Source organism: Enhydra lutris, unplaced genomic scaffold (assembly GCF_002288905.1).
Source record: "Enhydra lutris kenyoni isolate GAN:26980312 unplaced genomic scaffold, ASM228890v2 scaffoldscaffold6, whole genome shotgun sequence".
Lineage (NCBI taxonomy): Eukaryota > Metazoa > Chordata > Mammalia > Carnivora > Mustelidae > Enhydra > Enhydra lutris.
This window is the reverse complement of record NW_019154090.1, coordinates 24,651,891-24,671,268: the sequence shown is the minus strand read 5'-3', so window position 1 is coordinate 24,671,268 and position 19,378 is coordinate 24,651,891. Positions and strand designations below refer to the sequence as shown.

General features: G+C 47.8%; 1 protein-coding gene across 2 annotated transcripts in view; it reads left to right on the top strand.

Moving 5' to 3' along the window:
- The window catches only part of LOC111141598 (zinc finger protein 341), a 45,793-nt gene that overhangs the window by 3,255 nt on the left and 23,160 nt on the right, over positions 1-19,378 (top strand). Inside the window, exons 2-8 of one of the 2 annotated variants that reach the window (XM_022494267.1) lie at positions 2,592-2,702; positions 5,132-5,328; positions 7,119-7,268; positions 11,963-12,214; positions 16,428-16,602; positions 17,643-17,733; positions 18,967-19,160. In XM_022494267.1, the coding sequence (XP_022349975.1) occupies positions 2,592-2,702; positions 5,132-5,328; positions 7,119-7,268; positions 11,963-12,214; positions 16,428-16,602; positions 17,643-17,733; positions 18,967-19,160 (1,170 nt within the window). Of the gene's footprint in view, positions 1-2,591; positions 2,703-5,131; positions 5,329-7,118; positions 7,269-11,962; positions 12,215-16,427; positions 16,624-17,642; positions 17,734-18,966; positions 19,161-19,378 lie in introns of both variants that reach the window. The other variant, XM_022494266.1, reaches the window with a different exon arrangement.

Here is a 19,378-nt window from a genome sequence, read left to right as displayed (position 1 = left end):
TTTTTTTAAGATTTTATTTATTTATTTGACAGACAGAGATCACAAGTAGGCAGAGAGGCAGGCAGAGAGGAGGAAGCAGGCTCCCTGCTGGCAGAGAGCCCAATGTGGGGCTCGATCCCAGGACCCTGGGATCATGACCTGAGCCGAAGGCAGAGGCTTTAACCCACTGAGCCACCCAGGCACCCCTATTTATTTATTTTTGATTTTATTTATTTGACAGACAGATCACAAGTAGGCAGAGGCAGGCAGAGAGAGAAGGAAGCAGGCTCCTGCCGAGAAGAGAGCCCGATGTGGGGCTCGATCCCAGGACCCTGAGACCATGACCTGAGCCGAAGGCAGAGGCTTTAACCCACTGAGCCACCCAGGCGACCCTATTTCATTCCTTTTTATTACTGAGTTGTATTCCAAGGTATGGATGTACCACAGTGTAATTATTCACCCATTGAAGAACATCTGAATTGTTTCCAGTTTTTTACTATTATGAATAAAACTGTGAATGCTCATGTGCAGACTTGCATACAAATGCTTATTGACTCACAATTTTGCCTAAAATAGTTGGAGACTTACTGAAGCTCATCCAGGGGAGCTAACCCCAAGTTTGGGACTCCATATTGGGGAGAATTAGATGGGAGTTAAGTGAGTCTGCCCAGGGAGAAGAGAGAGAATCCAGACTGAAGGAACCTTTCAAAACAGAAACATTTAGAAGAGATTTATTTTGTTTTGTTTTCTTTTAAAGATTTTATTTATTGATTTGACAGACAGATATCACAAGTAGGCAGAGAGGCAGGCAGAGAGAGAGGAGGAAGCAGGCGCTCTGCTGAGCAGAGAGCCAGATGCGGGGCTCGATCCCAGGACCCTGGGATCATGACCTGAGTCAAAGGCAGAGGCTTTAACCCACTGAGCCACCCAGGTGGCCCTAGAAGAGATTTGGACAGAAGAGAGCAGAGCAAGTTGTGAAGGAGTGAGCAGAGAGGTGGAAGAAGACCCAGGAGGGAGGTATCCTAGAGCCAGGGGGGTGTCTCAGGAAGGAATCTCTGATGCTGCCAGATTTCTTTGGTGATTTTGGTGGAATGCTGGGAGCTTAAGCCCATGAAGTAGGTAGAAGAAGATTGAGAGGTGGGTAGAGGAGGTAGAAGGATGATTGGTGTTGAAGGGAGGAGAGATCGGAACGTGGGTTCAAGAGAGAGCATTCTAGAGAGACCTGAGCATGTGTAGCTGTTGATGGGAAGGGGAGGTTGCAGATATACTGTGAAGAAAGGGACCATTTACTGTGGAGAGTGTTTTCTGAGGGAGCAGGAGGGGTTGGAGGGAGGTGCTGGCCTCAGGAGAGACACAACATGCATTGTGATAAGAGAAAATATGAATTCACTTTGGCTGTGGCAGCTAATAGTTCTAATTTGCATTGCTTTTGGAAGCTGGAGCAGGTGTCCAGGTAAAAGGTTGGAAGAGGTTGGAAGCAGAGCGTTGGCTGTGGGGATGGAGAGAAGGAGGCACCCTCTGGGTTTTTTGGGAGGGAGGCAGTGTGGTTTGGTGGCCACTTAGATGTGAGGAGGCCCGTCCTCCAGCTGGTGACATGGCTAGACAGTGTACTACTATGAACCTCAGCAGTAGTGACAGCTGACTGGAAAACATGGAAGTACTCAGCTTCCCACGGGTGTCCTGATCATAAATTCGATTACACTGTTTACCGAGGAACTGAAAGGAGAAGTACACATCGGAAAACAAGGGAAGCAGGGACACCCAAGAGCAAACAAATTTGTGGGGTAGGATGGGGAAGATTCGGTAACATGATTTGTGGATGGGCTTATGATTTAGGATCAGACTGTTCCCTGAGGAAGAGAGAAGCCCAATCTAGCAGTGGTTTAAACGAGGTAGAAGTTTATTTCTCTCATATGGGAGACCAGAGGAAGACAGTCCAAAGCTCCAAGGGTAGCTGTGTTCTACAAGGTTCTCAGAGGCCCAGGACCTTTCCAGATTGTGCCCTGCAATCCCTAGGGTATGGCTCTTAGGTTTACGATCTGGGGTGGTGGCTAGACTTCCCATGATCATATTCTCATTGTAGGAAGCAGGGTGGAGGATAGGGCAAAAAAAGGGCATCTCGTACCAGGCAGTTTTGTTTTATTTTGTTTTTTTTAAAGATTTTATTTATTTATTTGACAGAGATCACAATTAGGCAGAGAGGCGGACAGAGAGAGAGGAGGAAGCAGGCTCCCCGCTGAACAGAGAGCCCGATATGGGGCTCGATCCCAGGACTCTGGGATCATGACCCGAGCTGAAGGCAGAGGCTTTAACCCACTGAGCCACCCAGGTGCCCCTCATACCAGGCAGTTTTAAAATAACTTCCCAGGTACTGCCATAGAACACCTTTCTTCCCCCATTGTCCAGAATTTAGACAGTCCCTAGCTGCAAGAGTAGCTGGGAAATGTAATCTTTATCGTGGGGCCATATTTTCAGCCAAAAATCTTGGGTTCTATTGCAGTGGAAGTAGGAGAGAATGTATATTGGGGCACAGCCAGCCGTCTTTGCCACAGAGGGCTTGCTTTGGGTCTGGCTCATGAAGGGGAAGTCAGAGACTCCATTTCTTTTTTCAGGAATGGACAATCAGACCGTCCTGGCCGTCCAGTCATTGTTGGACGGCCAAGGAGCAGTCCCTGATCCAACAGGCCAGAGTGTCAATGCACCTCCTGCTATCCAGCCACTGGGTAAGTATCTGGGCAGGTTCCCCAGTGGGAAGGGTGGGTAGCTTCCTATGAAAAGCAGATGGGGCTCATGAGGGGGATATGGGAGTGAATTGCCTACTGGGGTGCCCAGGATACCATCTGGTGTCTGAACCCTCTCCCCTTCCTCCCAGCCTGGGTTTTCAGGCTCATGCTTGTTTCTTCTTGGCAATGAGGATGCACTTTCTCAATCACTTAGTGAACATGAGGCTCATGACATAGGGAATGGCTAGGAGCTTAGTAATGCTTGCACCTTTGACCAGAAAGTTATTTCTCAACCTCTCCTCTATGGAAAGAGCAGGCTGAACATGAATCTCCAATTTCCAGGCCAGGCCCCTGAGACACAGAGAAGATAAGGAACTTTAGAGCCCTGTGTGAGTCTGTGTGTTCATTTATTCATTCCACAAACATTTTTGAACACTTGGGAGCAATTCTGGGCACAGAGAGATACCCACCTGGGTTTGAATCCTTATTCCCGTAGTTCCTGGCTCTGTGACCTTGGGCAAGTAAGTAAACTTCTCTGTGCCTCAGTTTCTACATCTGTAAAATGAGGATAATAGTCTTAACCTCTTAGAGACCTTGTGAGGATGCTTGGGACTCACTTTCAGTTGTTTTGTAAATAAGGAACACAAGTTTCTTGTGGTTTGTAGAGATGAATGCTTATTTCTCTCTTACACGAAGTCCTGATGTGCATTTGGGGTGGGTGTGGTAAGACTCAGACCCTTTCTTTCTTAAGGTTCTGTTGCCCTCTACCTGCTGTCCAGGTTGGCTACTCCAGCTTTCCACTTTCATTTCCACATTCTAGCCAACACGAAGGGAAGAAAGAACAAAGTAGAAGTCATACTCCTTCCTTTTATTTTTTATTTTGTTATTTTAAAAGAATTTATTTATTTATTTGAGAGAGAGAGAGAGCAAGTACAAGTGTGGTGAGGGGCAGAGGGGGAAGCAGACTCCCTGCTGAGCAGAGAGCCCAGTGTGGGGCTCCATCCCAGGACCCCAGGATCATGACCCAAGCCAAGGGCAAAAGCTTAACCGGCTGAGCCACCCAGGTGCCCCTATATGCCTTTTTTTTTTTTTTTTCCTAATATTTTATATACTTATTTGTCAGAGAGAGAGAGAGAGCATGAGCCTGGGGAGTGGCAGGAAGAGGCAGAGAGAGAAGCAGACTCCCCGCCAAGCAAGGAGCCCGATGTGGGACTTGATCCCAGCATTCTGGGATCATGAGTCCAGCCAAAGGCAGATGCTTAACTGACTGAGCCACCCAGGCATCCCTATATGCCTTCCTTTAAAAGAAAGTTGCATAGACAGTATACTTTTGCTCTTGTCCTATTGGTTAGAATTCAGTCACATGATGTCTAGCTGCAAAGAAGGCTGGGAGATAGAGTCTTTAGTTAGATGGTCATGTTTCCCACTATTACTGTCTAAGAAGGAAGAGTGGCTGTTGAATAACAAGTAGATGTTTCTTTTTTTTTTTTTTTTTTAAGATTTTATTTACTTATTTGATCGAGAGAGATATAGTGAGAGAGGGAACACAAGCAGGGGACGTGGGAGAGGGAGAAGCAGGCTTCCCGCTGAACAGGGAGCCCGATGTGGGGCTTGATCTAAGGACCCTGGGATCAGGACCCGAGCCAAAGACAGATGCTTAACCAACTGAGCCACCGAGGCACCCCAACAAGTAGACATTTCTGCCACAATGTGTCAAGTGCTTGGCACAGTACATGGCGTGGTCTACCATGGCCACCCTCAGTGGGTGGTATCAGCTATAGCTAATCATTCATTGAGTTTTTCACTCATTCAGCAAATACCCATTGAGGGGCTCCTACGTACCCAGGAGATACTGCAGTTATGGTAATAAGTAAGACTTATTTCCTCCCTTTTGGGGGATTCACAGTCTGATGGTACTGGGAAGAAGTATGATATGAGCGATGCACCCAGCGGAAGGAACTGTGGCAACTAGCTTTAGGAAGGCTTCCTGAAGGAGGTGACATCTGAGCAGAGTCTTGCGGCCTGAGTTGTTCTGAGAGAAGAAGCCTGCAGAGGGAGCAGGGGATACCAAAACGTAGAAGGTCATGTAGCCCGTTTGGGGACTGATGAACAATTCAGGTGGGATAAAGATTCCAAAATTTCTCAGCTTTGAAGCACACCCACTCTACTATTTCCTGATTCATAATTTTTCAATACCTGGGTAGACATGACTGGATATTCCTGTAGGAGCCTACCTGGTTTTGAAATCTCCTTTTGGAAGCACAAAGTTGGCAGTAGACACACGCACGCTGAGTCACAGATTTCTGTTAAGTTGGCATGCTTGTGGTCTAGCCACAGGTTTTCTCCTGTCTCTCACTGTGGTGCCCTCTCATTTATCTTGCTTTTCATCATTGTTCCTCTCCCTCTGTTCGTGTGGGTGTGACCCCTAGATGATGAGGATGTCTTTCTCTGTGGAAAGTGTAAGAAGTCATTCAACTCACTGCCAGCATTTATGACCCACAAGCGGGAACAGTGCCAGGGGAATGCCCTGCCCCTGGCCACCGTCTCATTGGCCACCAACAGCATCTACACCCCTTCAGCAGCCCCTGCAGCTGTCCAGCAGGCCCCGCCTCCTGCCAATCGCCAGGTATACATTTGTTTGTGTGTTCGTTCGTTCATTCATTCAAGTCTTTTTTGAGCTTGCACTCTGTGTCAGGCACTGTTTGGGCACCGTGATGGACAAATGTTCCAAATCACTGACATTATGGAGGTGGGTGAGATAGTACCAAACACATACGGAAAGACAGACTTTTTTTTTAGGATGTTAAGTGCAGAGAGATGGGGATGCCGAGACAGGGATGGGAGGTTTTGCCATTTTGTAGATGGTACTTGGGGAAGAGCTCTGTGAAGAGGTGACATATGAGGAGAGACCTAAGGTGATGAGGGAATGAGTCATGCTGCTAGTTTGGGGAAGAGTATTTCAGGAGAAGGGATCTGCAAATGCAAAGGCCCTGGGGTGGGAGTGTGCTGGGTTTATTCCGGGACCAGCAAGGAGGTGAGCATGGCTGGAGCTGAGTGAGTGAGGAGGAGAGCAGGAGATGATAAGGTCAGACAGGGAACAGGGGGAATCCTGACAAACGTGGGTTTCGTGGGCTTTTACTCTGAGTGAGATGGGAGCCTTTGGAAGGTTTTGAACAGAAGATGAACATAGTCTGATTTACACTTAAACTATATTACTCTGGCTGCTGTACAGTGAATGGATTTTGGTGAGAGTCAAGAGAGGAACCCAGGAAATTTAGGGACCTGTTGTACCAATCTGGTGGTGGTGGCTTGACTGGGATGGTGGCAGTGGAGGTGAAGAGAAGGGATGAGATTTTGGAAATGTTCTGAAGGTGGAGCCGGTAAAGCTTGTGGATGGGTTGGATGTGAGGTGTGAGATCAGAAGGAGTCGAGGGGGATCCACTGCAGAGATGAAGTTGCCATTTCCCGAAGTGGGGAAAACAGCAAGAAGATTTGGTGGGGGGATGTCAGGAGTCCACTGGTCATGCTGGATTTGAGATATCCATCGCTCTTTAAGTGGAGGGAGTGAAGACACAGACAGATCCGCAAGTCTGGAGGTCAGGGGAAAGCAGAGACACCCTGGGTCAAGGGCTCTTAGAGGGATTAAAGCATCCTCGTAATGGAGGCTGGACACATCTCAGGACGCTAGGTCAAGGTGTCAGGTTTCCTGCTGGCTGCCTCTTGTCTGTTCATTCCTTTAAAACATTATCTCCTTCCGTTGTATAGACATAATTCCTGCTGTCAGAATAAAAGCATTCACCCCAGAGCCATAGGACCTGTACATTGATACTTCTCAGGCTGCTGCAGACCTCTCTTAACACAGAGCATGGTGATTCCCACAGGAGTGATACAGAGCTATTGTTTTAGAATTTTTTAAGTAAGAAAATATAATCTGCATGTTATTGTATAATTTGGTTTCTCGTGCAATACCTTTTGTCTGCTGTGTAGTATTCTAAGCTATGACTATGTTGCCTTTTTTTACTCTGTTTACCCTTTGATGGACACTGAGGTTCTTTCTAGTTATTCGCTATTAGAAATAAAACTACACAGGATACTGTTGTTTATGGACTCCCGGTAGACATGTATGAGTGTTACTCTAGGAGAGATACCAGAAAGTATTAGGGGGTATTTGTCTTACAGAGAGTTGTGACTTACTCTCATTTCATAGATAAGGAAATGGAAGTTCTGAAAGGTGGAGTGACTTGCCCAGGGTCATACAGCAGGGAGAAGCGAGGTGGATATGAAACAGGTCTGTGGGATTCCAGAGCCCAAGCCTTTTCATCATGCCCTGTTTCCTTCCAAAGCCTCAGACATATCCTTTGTCTTCTCTCCCCTTTTCTTCTCTTCCCTTCTCTCTCTCTCTTTCACACTACCCAGATCTCCACGTACATTACTGTGCCCCCATCCCCGCTGATCCAGACCCTGGTGCAGGGGAACATCTTGGTGAGTGATGACGTGCTCATGTCTGCCATGTCGGCCTTCACGTCCTTGGACCAGCCCATGTCCCAGGGCCCCCCGCCTGTGCAGGTAAGAGGGGACCGGCTTCTCATAGGGTCTTGACTCCAGGCCTGTATGTTGCCCGCCGTGAAGTTGGAGCCTTGTAGAAAGAAGAGTGGATGGCCTCAGCTCTCTCATGCTGAAGAGGGACTGTCAGTCTCCCCTTGGCCTGCGCTGCTGTGGGGAGGGAAGATGTCACTTTAATTGAGACCTAGAACATTACTTTGGGTTTTCATAGCCATAGTCTGGCTATTTTGACTCCTATTTTTACTCCTCTTCTTCTTCTTCTTCTTTTTTTTTTTAAATAAGTAGTCTCCATGCCCAAATGGGACTTGAACTCATGACCCCACAACCTCAAGATCAAGAGGCACATGTATACTGACTGAGCCAGCCAGACACCCTCCTATTTTTATTCTTTTTTTTTTTTTTTTTTTTAAGATTTATTTATTTGGGCACCTGGGTGGCTCAGTCGGTTAAAAGACTGCCTTCAGCTCAGGTCATGATCCTGGAGTCCCAGGATTAAGTCCTGCATTGGGTTCCCTGCTCAGTGGGGAGTCTGCTTCTCCCTCTGACCCTACCCCCTCTTGTACTCTCTCTGTCTCAAATAAATAAAATCTTAAAGATAAAAAGATGTAAGGGCGCCTGGGTGGCTCAGTGGGTTGAGCCTCTGCCTTCGGCTCAGGTCATGATCTCAGGGTCCTGGGATAGAGCCCCACATCAGGCTCTCTGCTCAGTGGGGAGCCTGCTTCTCCCCCACCCCCACCCCCCGGCCTGTCTCTCTGCCCACTTGTGGCCTCTCTTTCTCTGTCAAATAAATAAATAAAACTTAAAAAATTTTAAAATTAAAATTAAAAAAATCTAAAATTTAAAAAAAATTTTAAAAAAGAGCTTTACTCTGACAATTTAAAAAAAATTTTAAAAAGATTATTTGAGAGGGGCACCTGGGTGGCTCAGTGGGTTAAGCCTCTGCCTTCAGCTCAGGTCATGATCCCAGGGTCCTGGGATCAAGCCCCGCATCGGGCTCTCTGCTCAGCGGTGAGCCTGCTTCCCCCTCTCTCTCTGCCTGTCTCTCTGCCTACTTGTGATCTCTGTCTTTCAAATAAATAAATAAAATCTTTAAAAAAAAAAAAAAGATTATTTGAGAAAGTGAGCACAGGTGTGTGCACAGGGAGTGAGGGTGAGGAGAGGAGGGGCAGAGGGAGAGGGAGAGAGAGAATCTCAAGCAGACTCCCCACTGAGCACAGAGCCCCATGTGAGACTCAATCCCATGACCCTGAGATCATCACCTGAGCCGAAATCAGGAGTCCGATGCCTTACCAACTGAGCCACCCAGGTGCCCCCTCCTAACTTCTTAACAAAAGTGTTCCGTATCCATTGGAAAATGTTAGAAAATACACAATAGAAAAGTAAGAACAAAGTTTAATTACTCTGGAAACTAAAGAGACATGGCAACCGACTACAACGTGTGAGGTTTTTTTGTTTTTCTTTTCCACCTGTATTTCCTGCTTCCCTTCACCCATTTTGCCTGCCCTTCCCTTGGCAATATGCAGTTCTTGGTTGGATCCTGGATTGGGGGGAAAGAATCCAAAGGCATTATTGGGACACTTTGGGGAAATGAGAATAGGAGGAATTTGAATATTTTAGATAGTAGTATTATATCAACACGCAATTTCCTGAGTGCGATTGTCAAATTGTGGTTATATGGGAGAAGATCCTGTTCTTAGGAGATGCATGGAATACAGTATTGAAGAACAGAGTGTTACAATGTCTGCAGCTGTCACATGGCTTGCTGAAACACAAATATAACCCTGTGTGTATGTACATTTATCTGCCTGCACACACCCGTATGTGCACCTTGCAGATGAGGCCAAATGGTAACAACTGGTAAATTAGACGGAATGTAAGCCTGATCAATGTATTCTTTGTTTTGTCTGTTTTGTTTAATCTCTATGCCCATGTGGGGCTGGAACTCATGAATCTGGGATCAAGAGCCACATGCTGCACTCCCTGAGCCAGCCATGGGCCCCTGATCCCTGTATTTTTGGCAGTCTTTCTGTAGATTTGAGATTTTTCAGAATAAAAGTTGGGGGAGGGACTCCGGGGTGGCTCAAGCAGTTAAGCGCCTGCCTTCAGCTCAGGTCATGATTCCAGGTCCTGGGATTGAGTCCCACATGGGGCTCCCTGCTCAGCAGGGATCCTGCTTCTCCCTCTGCCTGCAACTTCCCCTACTTGTGCTCTCTATCTGACACACACATAAATAAATAAATAAATTCTTTTATTTATTTATTTATTTATTCATTCATTCATTCATTCATTCATTTGACAGAGAGAGATCACAAGTAGGCAGAGAGGCAGGCAGAGAGAGAGAGGGAAGCAGGCTTCCTGCTGAGCAGAGAGCCGTGTGCGGGGCTCGATCCCAGGACCCTGAGATCATGACCGGAGCTAAAGGCAGAGGCTTAACCCACTGAGCCACCCAGGTGCCCCATAAATAAATTCTTTATTTTTTTTTTTTAAAGATTTTATTTATTTATTTGACAGAGAGAGATCACAAGTAGATAGAGAGGCAGGCAGAGAGAGAGAGAGAGGGAAGCAGGCTTCCTGCTGAGCAGAGAGCCCGATGCGGGACTCGATCCCAGGACCCTGAGATCATGACCTGAGCCGAAGACAGCGGCTCAACCCACTGAGCCACCCAGGCGCCCTAAATAAATTCTTTAAAAAAAAAATAAAATAAAAGTTGCGGGGGCACCTGGCTGGCTCAGTTGGTAGAGCATGTGACTCTTGATCACAGGGTTGTGAGTTTGAGCCCCACATTGGGGGTAGAGATTACTTAAAAATTAAATCTTTAAAAACAATTTAAAAAGAAAGAATAAAAGTTGGGAAGTCAATCAATTAATCAACCACCCATGCTCTCTCTCCCCAAAGAAAACTCTGCTAGAATTTTGGTGTCTGGCTTCCCCAATCTTTAAATGCAAATAGAGAAACAGTTTTTTGTGTTTTTTTAAAGATTTTATTTATTTCTTTTGTCAGAGAGAGAGGGAGAGAGAGCAAAAGCAGGGGGAGCAGCAGAGGCAGAGGGAGAAGCAGGTGCACTCCTGAGCAAGGGGCCTGATATGGGACTCGATCCCAGGACCATGGGATCATGACCTGAGTGGAAGGCAGATGCTTAACCAACTGAGCCACCCAGGTGACCTGAGGAACAGCTTTATATATAAATACATTTATAATACACATAGCTGTATCAGTGGACCATGTTAATATGCACTGTTCTGAAATTTGCTTTTTTTTTCTATTTTGCCTTTTGCTTAAAATCATTATCTGAGCCTACAATTCTATATGAGTATTTTCCAAAAATGTTCCTCAGAAGAGTGGCTCCTTTGGATGTTCCAGTACACAAAGAATCTTTGGTCAAACCAGCACAGGGTGGAGACATTCAATTTCTTTCCTTGCCCTGTCCCTCGCTTTTTTTTTCCCCCCCCGGAGTAAAACACTTTTGATTATTGTCACCCCAGATTTTCCTCCAAACATGCTTGACTGTGGAACCCAAGGAACAGCAATTGAGGGGAACATCCTTTATGAAATACTGATCATGGGCCTTTTTTTTTTTTAATAAAGTAAGCTTTTCGCCCAATGTGAGGCTTGAACTCATGACCCAGAGATCGAGAGTTGCATGCTCTACCAGCTGAGCCAGCCAGGCACCCATGATCACGATCATTTTAATAACTGTAAAATATTCCATTGTGTGGATGGACCCTTGCCTACATAGCCAGGCTTCTGTTAACAGACATGTAGGTCATTGCCATTTTTTGCCATTATAAAAACTACTAGAGAACCGTCCATGGACACATATCTTTGCCCACCTGTTTGATTTTATTTTTGTGGAAGAAATTTCTAGAAGTCAGTGGCTGCATTTCAGGGGTCCATAGCCAGCCACACCCACAGAGCCACCCACACACTCTCTAGAAAGACTCCGAGGACTCGGGATAGTTGTACTGGTGGCTGTGGTTTATTCCTGACAAAGGATACACAGCAGGATCAGCAAGGGAAAAAGACATGGGCTAGAGTCTGGAGGAATCGAAGCATAGGTTTCTAAAGTTCCTCTTCTTGGGGCAGTGGGGAGAGATTGCCCAAAACACTTTTTCCTCCAGCAGAGGTGAGCAGCAATGTGTGTGCATGTTTCTGCCCAGAAAGCATACCTAAGATTCGAGGCTCAGGGCTTTTCTTGGGGATTGGTCATGTAGGTGCCAAAGTGACCAAAATTCCATACTCTTAGAAGGAAAGGAGGTGTTCACCCCAGATCACACTGTCCGTACAAATGATCTAGGTGACCTGGTATAGAATGGTCAGTGCCCCAGGGGAGCAAAATAGCCTTAGTGGTCCTAGGCAACCTTCCACAAGGCAGGATCTCAGAGACCACTCAAGAGCGGGCCCCACAAGCAAGCCCCCCTAGGACAGCAACACTGGGGCTATTAGATCAACTCAGGTGTCCAAGCTGGGCCATTTTTGTCGACTTTCCTAGAGAAAAGGGGTAATGGCACCTGGCTGATGCTTCCTCTGTGTTCTTCATGACTCTGTTGCCATGCCTCCCATCAGCCTTGTCCTCTGAGCTGCCTTGTGAGGGGCTCTTCTTTCCACGTCATTGGCTAAGACCAATATCCTTCCCGGCTGATAACAAGACAGCTGGTATCAAGAGGGTGTGACACTTTAATTCTCTTTTCTGATTTCAGAGCAGCCTGAACATGCATTCCGCACCAAGCTACCTCACCCAGCCTCCACCACCTCCTCCACCCCCTCCGCCACTGCCCCCACCCCCACCACCCCAGCCCCCACCGCCCCCACCCCAGAGCCTGGGGCCCCCTGGGCGTCCCAACCCTGGCGGCAATGGCGTAGTGGAGGTGTACAGTGCCACGGCGCCCCTGGCTGGGAGTGGCACGGTGGAGATCCAGGCATTGGGAATGCAGCCTTACCCACCCCTGGAGGTGAGCGGAGCTCGGGGTTTGGGGTGGAGGGAGAGAAACTGGTTCTGGTTATCATGGGTAACCTGAACCTTTCCTGAGCACCAGCTCTGTGCCAGACGGTGCCAGAGGTACTGTGGGAGACAGAACCAGATCAGGGGGGTATCCGCATCATGGGAAAGAAGGACTTTAATCCAGCCCTAACGGTAGAATGCAAGCCTTGAGAAGGGGGTATGAAGTAGAGGTTATAGCAGAAATAGAAGCTGCCCTCAGGGAGGGCTCAGAACATTCCGAGAACACCAATGTTTTAGGGAGAAGATTCCAAAAAATTATCTATGTGAATATCTCTTATATTTTTAAATATTTTATTTATATTTTTAGAGAGAGAGAGAGGGAGAGCAGGGGGAGGGGCAGAGGGAGAGGATCTTAAGCAGACTCCAGCTGAGCACAGAAGCCCAACATAAGGCTCGATCTCATGACCCCTGAGATCATGACCCAAGCCAAAGTCAAGAGTCGGACGCCCAACCGATGAGCCTCCCAGGTGCCCCAGGCTCTTAACATTTTTTTAACAAGCTAGATGTATGGGTTAGCTAGGGCTGTGGAAGGAAGTTCCACAGAACCTCAGTGGTATATGGCAGAATGTGTTCATTGTTCTTGAACCTATGTGGCTTGCTTGGCAACTCTGCTGACCTTGGCCGGGCTCTCCCAGGTGTGCAGAGATGGCAGCTGTCAGTTGCTATAGGACGGCCTGTAGGTGCGACAAGTTGGCTAACTCAGCCCTGCTCCAGGGCACCCCTCATCCCCTAGCGGGCTTGCCAGGCATGTGCTCACAGCAGCGGGAGAGGCACGGTTATGCAAGCAGAAATGCCTGTGGCCTCTTGGAGCTTAGGCTTGTGACCGGCTCTCTTCTGTTGGCCAATGTAGGCCAGCTGATTTAAGAAGTAGGGAAGCCGATGCCATGTTTGATGGGGGAAGGCTGCAAAATCACCCTGCAAAGGGCACGGGTACTGGGAAGCATAGAGAATTGAAGCTACAGAACCGGTGCGTGTACCCTGTGTGCTATACTCATTCCCTGCTACAAGCTCAAGGTGCTTGGGGTTCAGAACCTGTCCCAACGCCAGTGCTAGGGGGCACGGTGTTGACACCAAGAGCCTGCACTTGAGGTCACATTAACCCCCCACTCACCTTACAATCTGGCCATACAGACATTCCATGTTTAGAGAGCATGGTTCTCTCTAAGGAGAGCCAGACCAGTAGGGAGATCTCACCACCAACTGCATGATGTTATGAGAGCCTGCAGGGGATCTAGCCTAGCCTGAGGGAACAGAGCAAGCTTCCCTGTGTTGAGTTAAAAAAAAAAAAATTAAGTCAGTGCAATGCTGAGGGGATGAGGTGGCCTGGTAGGCGGAGGGGGCCAGACCAGGGGGAGCTGCTGTTGTTCATTTCCTGCGTGGACAAGGGCAGAGCCCGAGTCTTCTTTGATCTGGCATCCTTGGCCCCTAGCAGAGTCCCTGGCCTGTGGCGCATCTATAGTAGGTATCTGAAATAGGGCCCTCTGACCTCAGTCTCCCTGCCTCTGGAATGGGAACTCCCCTTGCAGAGCTGTTGAGGATAAAGAGAGCAAACCCACTGGCCGTCACTCAATTGCTCAGTGATGACTTGCATGACGGGTGAATTCGTCCATGTAATATTTATTGAGTTCTGTATCGGTCAGGAAAATAGGGACCACTCTGGGCATTTCTGGCAAAGGGATTTAACGCAGGAGTCCAGGTGCTTACAAAGGTGGCTTCAGGAGGGCTAGACGGAGCAGAGGGCAGAGTTGGCAGAGGCCACTGGTTTTCAGATTCACTGTTGTTGCTTGGCCCAGAGGACCAGGAAACTCCAGCTGTGCCCAGAGCTGGGGAAGCTGTAGGATTCTGTCACTGTGCTGCCGTCCTCGAGGCTGGTGGTCAGGAGGGGGATGGAAGGTTCAGCCAGCCATCCAAAAAAAATTTTTTTTTTAAAGATTTTATTTGATTTTTTTTGACAGAGATCACAAGTAGGCAGAGAGGCAGACAGAGAGAGAGGGGGAAGCAGGCTCCCCGCTGAGCAGAGAACCTGATGTGGGGCTCGATCCCAGGACCCTGGGATCATGACCTGAGCCGAAAGCAGAGGCTTTAACCCACTGAGCCACCCAGGCGCCCCCAGCCATTCAAAATTTAGGACCACACACCTTCCTGTCTCCGGCATCCGCTGCCAGAGGAAAGCAGTTTCTACTTTTCTCTGCCTTCCAGATTTCTTGCAGGTGCTTCTTGTGGGCAGAGCCTAATTTGTGCTCAGAACCTTGCTGGCAAGGGAGTCTGAGAATGTGCATATCAGGGGAGAGCATGGAACATGGAACGTGTAGGAATGGTGTCAAAGGCCAACAGACGAGATCTAGCAGAAGCACCTACCATACCAGATGGTGCCATATTAGATGCCCAACACATGCATCCACTGATAGCAACTCTTCTCGTTCCTGGACCCAATTCCATTATTGGGTGAGGTCCCGCTCCCACCACCCCCTCACGATGCCAGGCAATTCTCAGACACCAGCACAGTGTCCAAGAATTCCAACTCATTTCTAATGCTATCTACCCAGAGATAACAGCAGATCCCACAGGTTAAGGGTTCAGTCCTACAAGATTGCCCTCACCCCCACTTTAGCCAGTTGCAAGCTACCTGTGCTTTTGATGGACAGGCCACAGGTTGGAGGTTCCAGCAACCTCCTCCTTAGGTTCTGTTAATTTGCTAGAGCAGCTCATGAATTCGGGAACATTTACGTTTACCAGTTTATTAAAGGATATAATAAAGGATATGGGATCAAGAACCCAATGCAGAGGTACATAGAGTGAGGTGTGGGAAAGGGGCATGGAGGCTCTGTGTCCCACTCACCCCACATCCATGTGTTCGTCAACCTGGAAGCTGTCCAAACCCAGTCCTCTGGATTTCTTATGGAGGTTTCAGTACATAATCATGATTAAGTCATAGGCTGTGGCTAGTTGAACCTGCCGCCCTTCCTCATTCCCCAGAGGTTGGGGGATGGGACTGAACATTCCAAACCATCAGGCACATGGTTGGTCCTCTAGGCAACCAGCCTGCCCTTGGATCAGGGCCAAAAGTCACTTTCATCAAAAATAAAACAAACAAAAATAATAAGACACCCATTTCACTTTTATGGCTCTGAAGCATTTCCAGGAACTGTGGATGAAGACCAAATATATCTGACAAATATATTTTGATCACCTGAATGAACAAGTATACCTTTTTTATGTTCATTATATTATAATATATAAATGAATTCACTGGTTCAGCGAATATTTATTGAATGTCCACTCTGTGGCAAGGATGACTCAAGGCTTGGGATGGAACAGTAAACAAAAGTGGACCAAAAGCCCCTGCCTTCATGGAACTAGGCAGATAATAGATAAGTAAGTAAAACACATAATTTATTAGATAATGATAAGTCTATAAAGAAAAAGAAAAAAGCAGAGGAGGATAGGAAGTGAAGTTTTGGATAAGCCAGCCTGGAAAAACCAATGAATGATGAGTAAATCATTGAATTAATGAAATTTTCACAATGCCCTGGTGTCATGGCATAAGCTTAGTGTTAACGAGGTTTGAGTGGCTCAGAATTCATTTGGTGTAAATGAATTTTTTGTGGCTTCAGGGTCCATTCTCAGTTGAGAGATGCTGGTGTGGCATCAGGCAGGGTCAGTTAGGAAGCGGGGTTACTGGTGAGGATACAGACCCTTCTGACTTCCTGGTTCTCCTTTGCTAACAAACTACTACTACCAATAATGCCGTAACAGCAGCTAATGTTTATTGAACATTTACTGTATGCTAGGCACCCTTCTGAGCTCTTCACATGTTAACTCATTTGATCCTCACTACAACCCAAGGAGAGGAGTACTCTGATTAGCCCCATTTTACAGCTGGGGAATTGAGAGATGTTGGAAGACTTCTCCAAGATCACTTAGATAAGTGACAGAGTCAAGATTTGAACCCAGACTGCCTGGCTCCAAAGCTGCTTCTAGCCTACTGGCTCCATGAAGTTCTGCAGGGTCTTGGGAGTGACTGGGCTGACTGAACCAGATGGAGGGGTTAGGATTGCGATCCTGGCTGAGTTTAGCCAGGACCACAGTGAGGGTCCCCCTGGCTGGTCTAGTTCTTTTCTATCCTTCCCAGGCCTTTCTCCCTCACTGTGCTGTCCTTCTAGGTGCCAAACCAGTGTGTGGAGGCTCCAGTATACCCCACCCCTCCAGTGTACAGCCCTGGCAAACAGGGATTCAAACCGAAAGGACCAAACCCGGCTGCCCCCATGACCAGTGCTACTGGGGGCACGGTGGCCACCTTTGACTCCCCACCAACACTGAAGACCCGCCGGGCCAAAGGTGCCAGTGGACTCCCAGAAGGTGGGCCCGCCACCTGCCAGGGGCGTCTTTCCTCTCTTTCTTCAGCCTTCTCCTGTCCATAAGGCTGCTTAGTTCTGATCTTCCCTCTTACGATGGCTAGGATGAAGTATGGTTGTATGTAGTGGAAAGTCCAAAGTAAGAGTGACTTTAAAATGATTGAATTTTATTTTTCTCCTGTGCAAAACAAGGCCAGTGTCAGGCAGTTTGGAAATCGTGTGCTTCTGTGGTCATGGGGTCCCTACATTTCTTCTGTCTTTCTGCTCTGCTACCCCCAGGGCATAGCTTCTGTTATCAGGGTGCCTCACCATCTAAGATAGCTGCTGGAGCGCTGGTCATCAGTTTCATATTCCAGGCAGTAAAAAGGATAAAAGGGGCATCTCCCAGCTTCCGGAAGTTCTGCATGATGCTTTTGCTTTCACCTCATTGATCACAACTTAGTCATATGACCCTATCTAGCTACAAAGGAAGTTGGGAAATGTCTCTTTTAGCCGGGAATATTGATGTTTCCATTATTTGGGGGTTTTTGAGGGAAGAAGGGGGACAGTGGATATCAGGCAAGCAGTGGTGTCTGTGACCCCTTCAGAGATTCTAGCGATGGGGCAGGGGCAGTGTTAGAAATTGGTGGTGGAGGGGGAGGGCACAGATATCAATCACCTGAGGTCTTGCAAGGTTAGCAAGGAGTCCACTGCAGCTGGATGGAGAGAATGATGAGGTTGGCAGGAAGCAGAGGATGCATAGCCCTGTAGGCCCCAGCACCAAGTTGGGATTTTTATCCACAGGCCAAGGGGAGGCTTTCAGAGGTGGTTCTGTTCTTCTAAGCAGAGCATCTCCTGGGTGTTCCTCCTCCAGGCACTGTGAGAGGCTCTGTGCTGCTTCCCCTGCCTGTCTGTGCATGTAGACCCCCCCTGGGCCTTCTGGCTCCACGTACAAGGGGTAGAGAAATCGGAGGCTGCTCTTTTTGCCCTCACTTATACCCCCAGCCTCACTGTTCCCCACCCATCCCCCACCTTGTTTTTCAGCTGCAGGGAAGCCCAAGCCTCAAAAACTCAAGTGCTCGTACTGTGACAAGTCATTCACCAAAAACTTCGACCTGCAGCAGCACATCCGAAGGTACACAGACATGGTGGGGCAGGTGGCTCCTCAGCAGCCCTGGCTGGAGGACCGTCCACAGTAGAAGCAAGGCTCCCTGCTCAGTCCCCTTGCCAGGCTGATGGCCAAGGCCCCACCCATCCTGTCATGGTTCTCAGACCTTCTGTCCAAGTCAGGTCGGTTTTCCCTCTTCTGTCTCAGGAGCAGTAGGAGGGATCTGTGAAAGTTGTGGGGCCTGCCCGTTACGGTGAAGAAGGTCTGAGCCCTGCGGGGTGGGGGGAGAAATGGACTTGAACTGTGGGGTCTTTGCAGGGGTGAGGGATGCCTCAATCCTCACTTCTGCAGAAAGGGCTGACCTGGGGGGTGCCATGCTCTGCAAAGATGACTATGAGTAGAGCTCAGGTGGGGCTCGAACTCACGATCCTGAGATCAAGACCTGAACAGGCCTGTACCTCTGAAACCAGTAATACATTATATATTAATTAATTGAATTTAAATTAAAAAAAATTTTTAAATTAACTTAAATAAAAAAAAGACCTCACTAGACTACACTACTATTGCTCAATAGAACTTTCTGCAGTGATGGCAATGCCCAAATTGTCACTGTCCAGTAGGGTAGCCGCTGACCATATGTGGATGCTGAGCATTGAAATGAGGCCAGTATGACTAGGAAACTGAATTTTTAATTTAATTTAATTTTAATGAATTTAAATTTAAATAGTCCTATGTGGCTTGGGTCCACCTTATTGGACAATGCAGCTGTATAGATCGTAATAATACTGTTTTATAAATTCTTGCATTTTTGGTTACTTTGTTTTTATGATCAGGGGTTTTCCATATGACAACAGGAAGCTTAATTTTTAAATTATTTGAAGTTTTAAAAAAGTGGATTTATTTGAAGGAAAATATTAAATAATGGTACAAGTGCTATGCTGTGACTGTGCCATTTCTTCTTCAAAGAATAAATCCCTCTCTGAGAGTGCTTAAACATTTATGAAATATTTTATCTCACCGAAGGGGCAGGGCTCACAGAGAAGGTCAGCTCCAGGGCTGGTTGATTGAGCAACTCCGAAATGTCACCAAGGTCCCAGGGTCTTTCTGCCTCTGGTCTGGCGGCTTGTCCTCATGGTGTCAGAATGATGGCCAGTGGCATCCGCAGGCTCTGTCTGGACCTTCTTGGTGGCTGTGAGCTCCTTTGCTGGGGTCACATCCCAGTTCCTACGTGAGGGGCCTGACGGGCTTTGTTTCCCACAGCCACACTGGTGAGAAGCCCTTCCAGTGCATTGCATGTGGCCGTGCCTTTGCCCAGAAATCTAACGTCAAGAAACACATGCAGACTCATAAGGTGTGGCCTCCAGGGCGGAGCGGTGGCACTGTCTCTCGCAACTCTGTGACCGTACAGGTCATGGCCCTCAACCCCAGCAGGCAGGAGGATGAGGAAAACACAGGTAGGTCGAAGAAGGGAATGCCATCGTGCCCATACCTGTCCTCTGAAGCTTCATGGGTTCTATTCCCAGCTGTGTGACCTTGGGCAACCTCCTTGACCTCTCTGGGCTTCAGTCTACTTTATTTATAAAATGGAGCATAGCATGGGGCGCCTGGGTGGCTCAGTGGGTTAAAGCCTCTGCCTTTGGCTCAGGTCATGATCCCAGGGTCCTGGGATCGA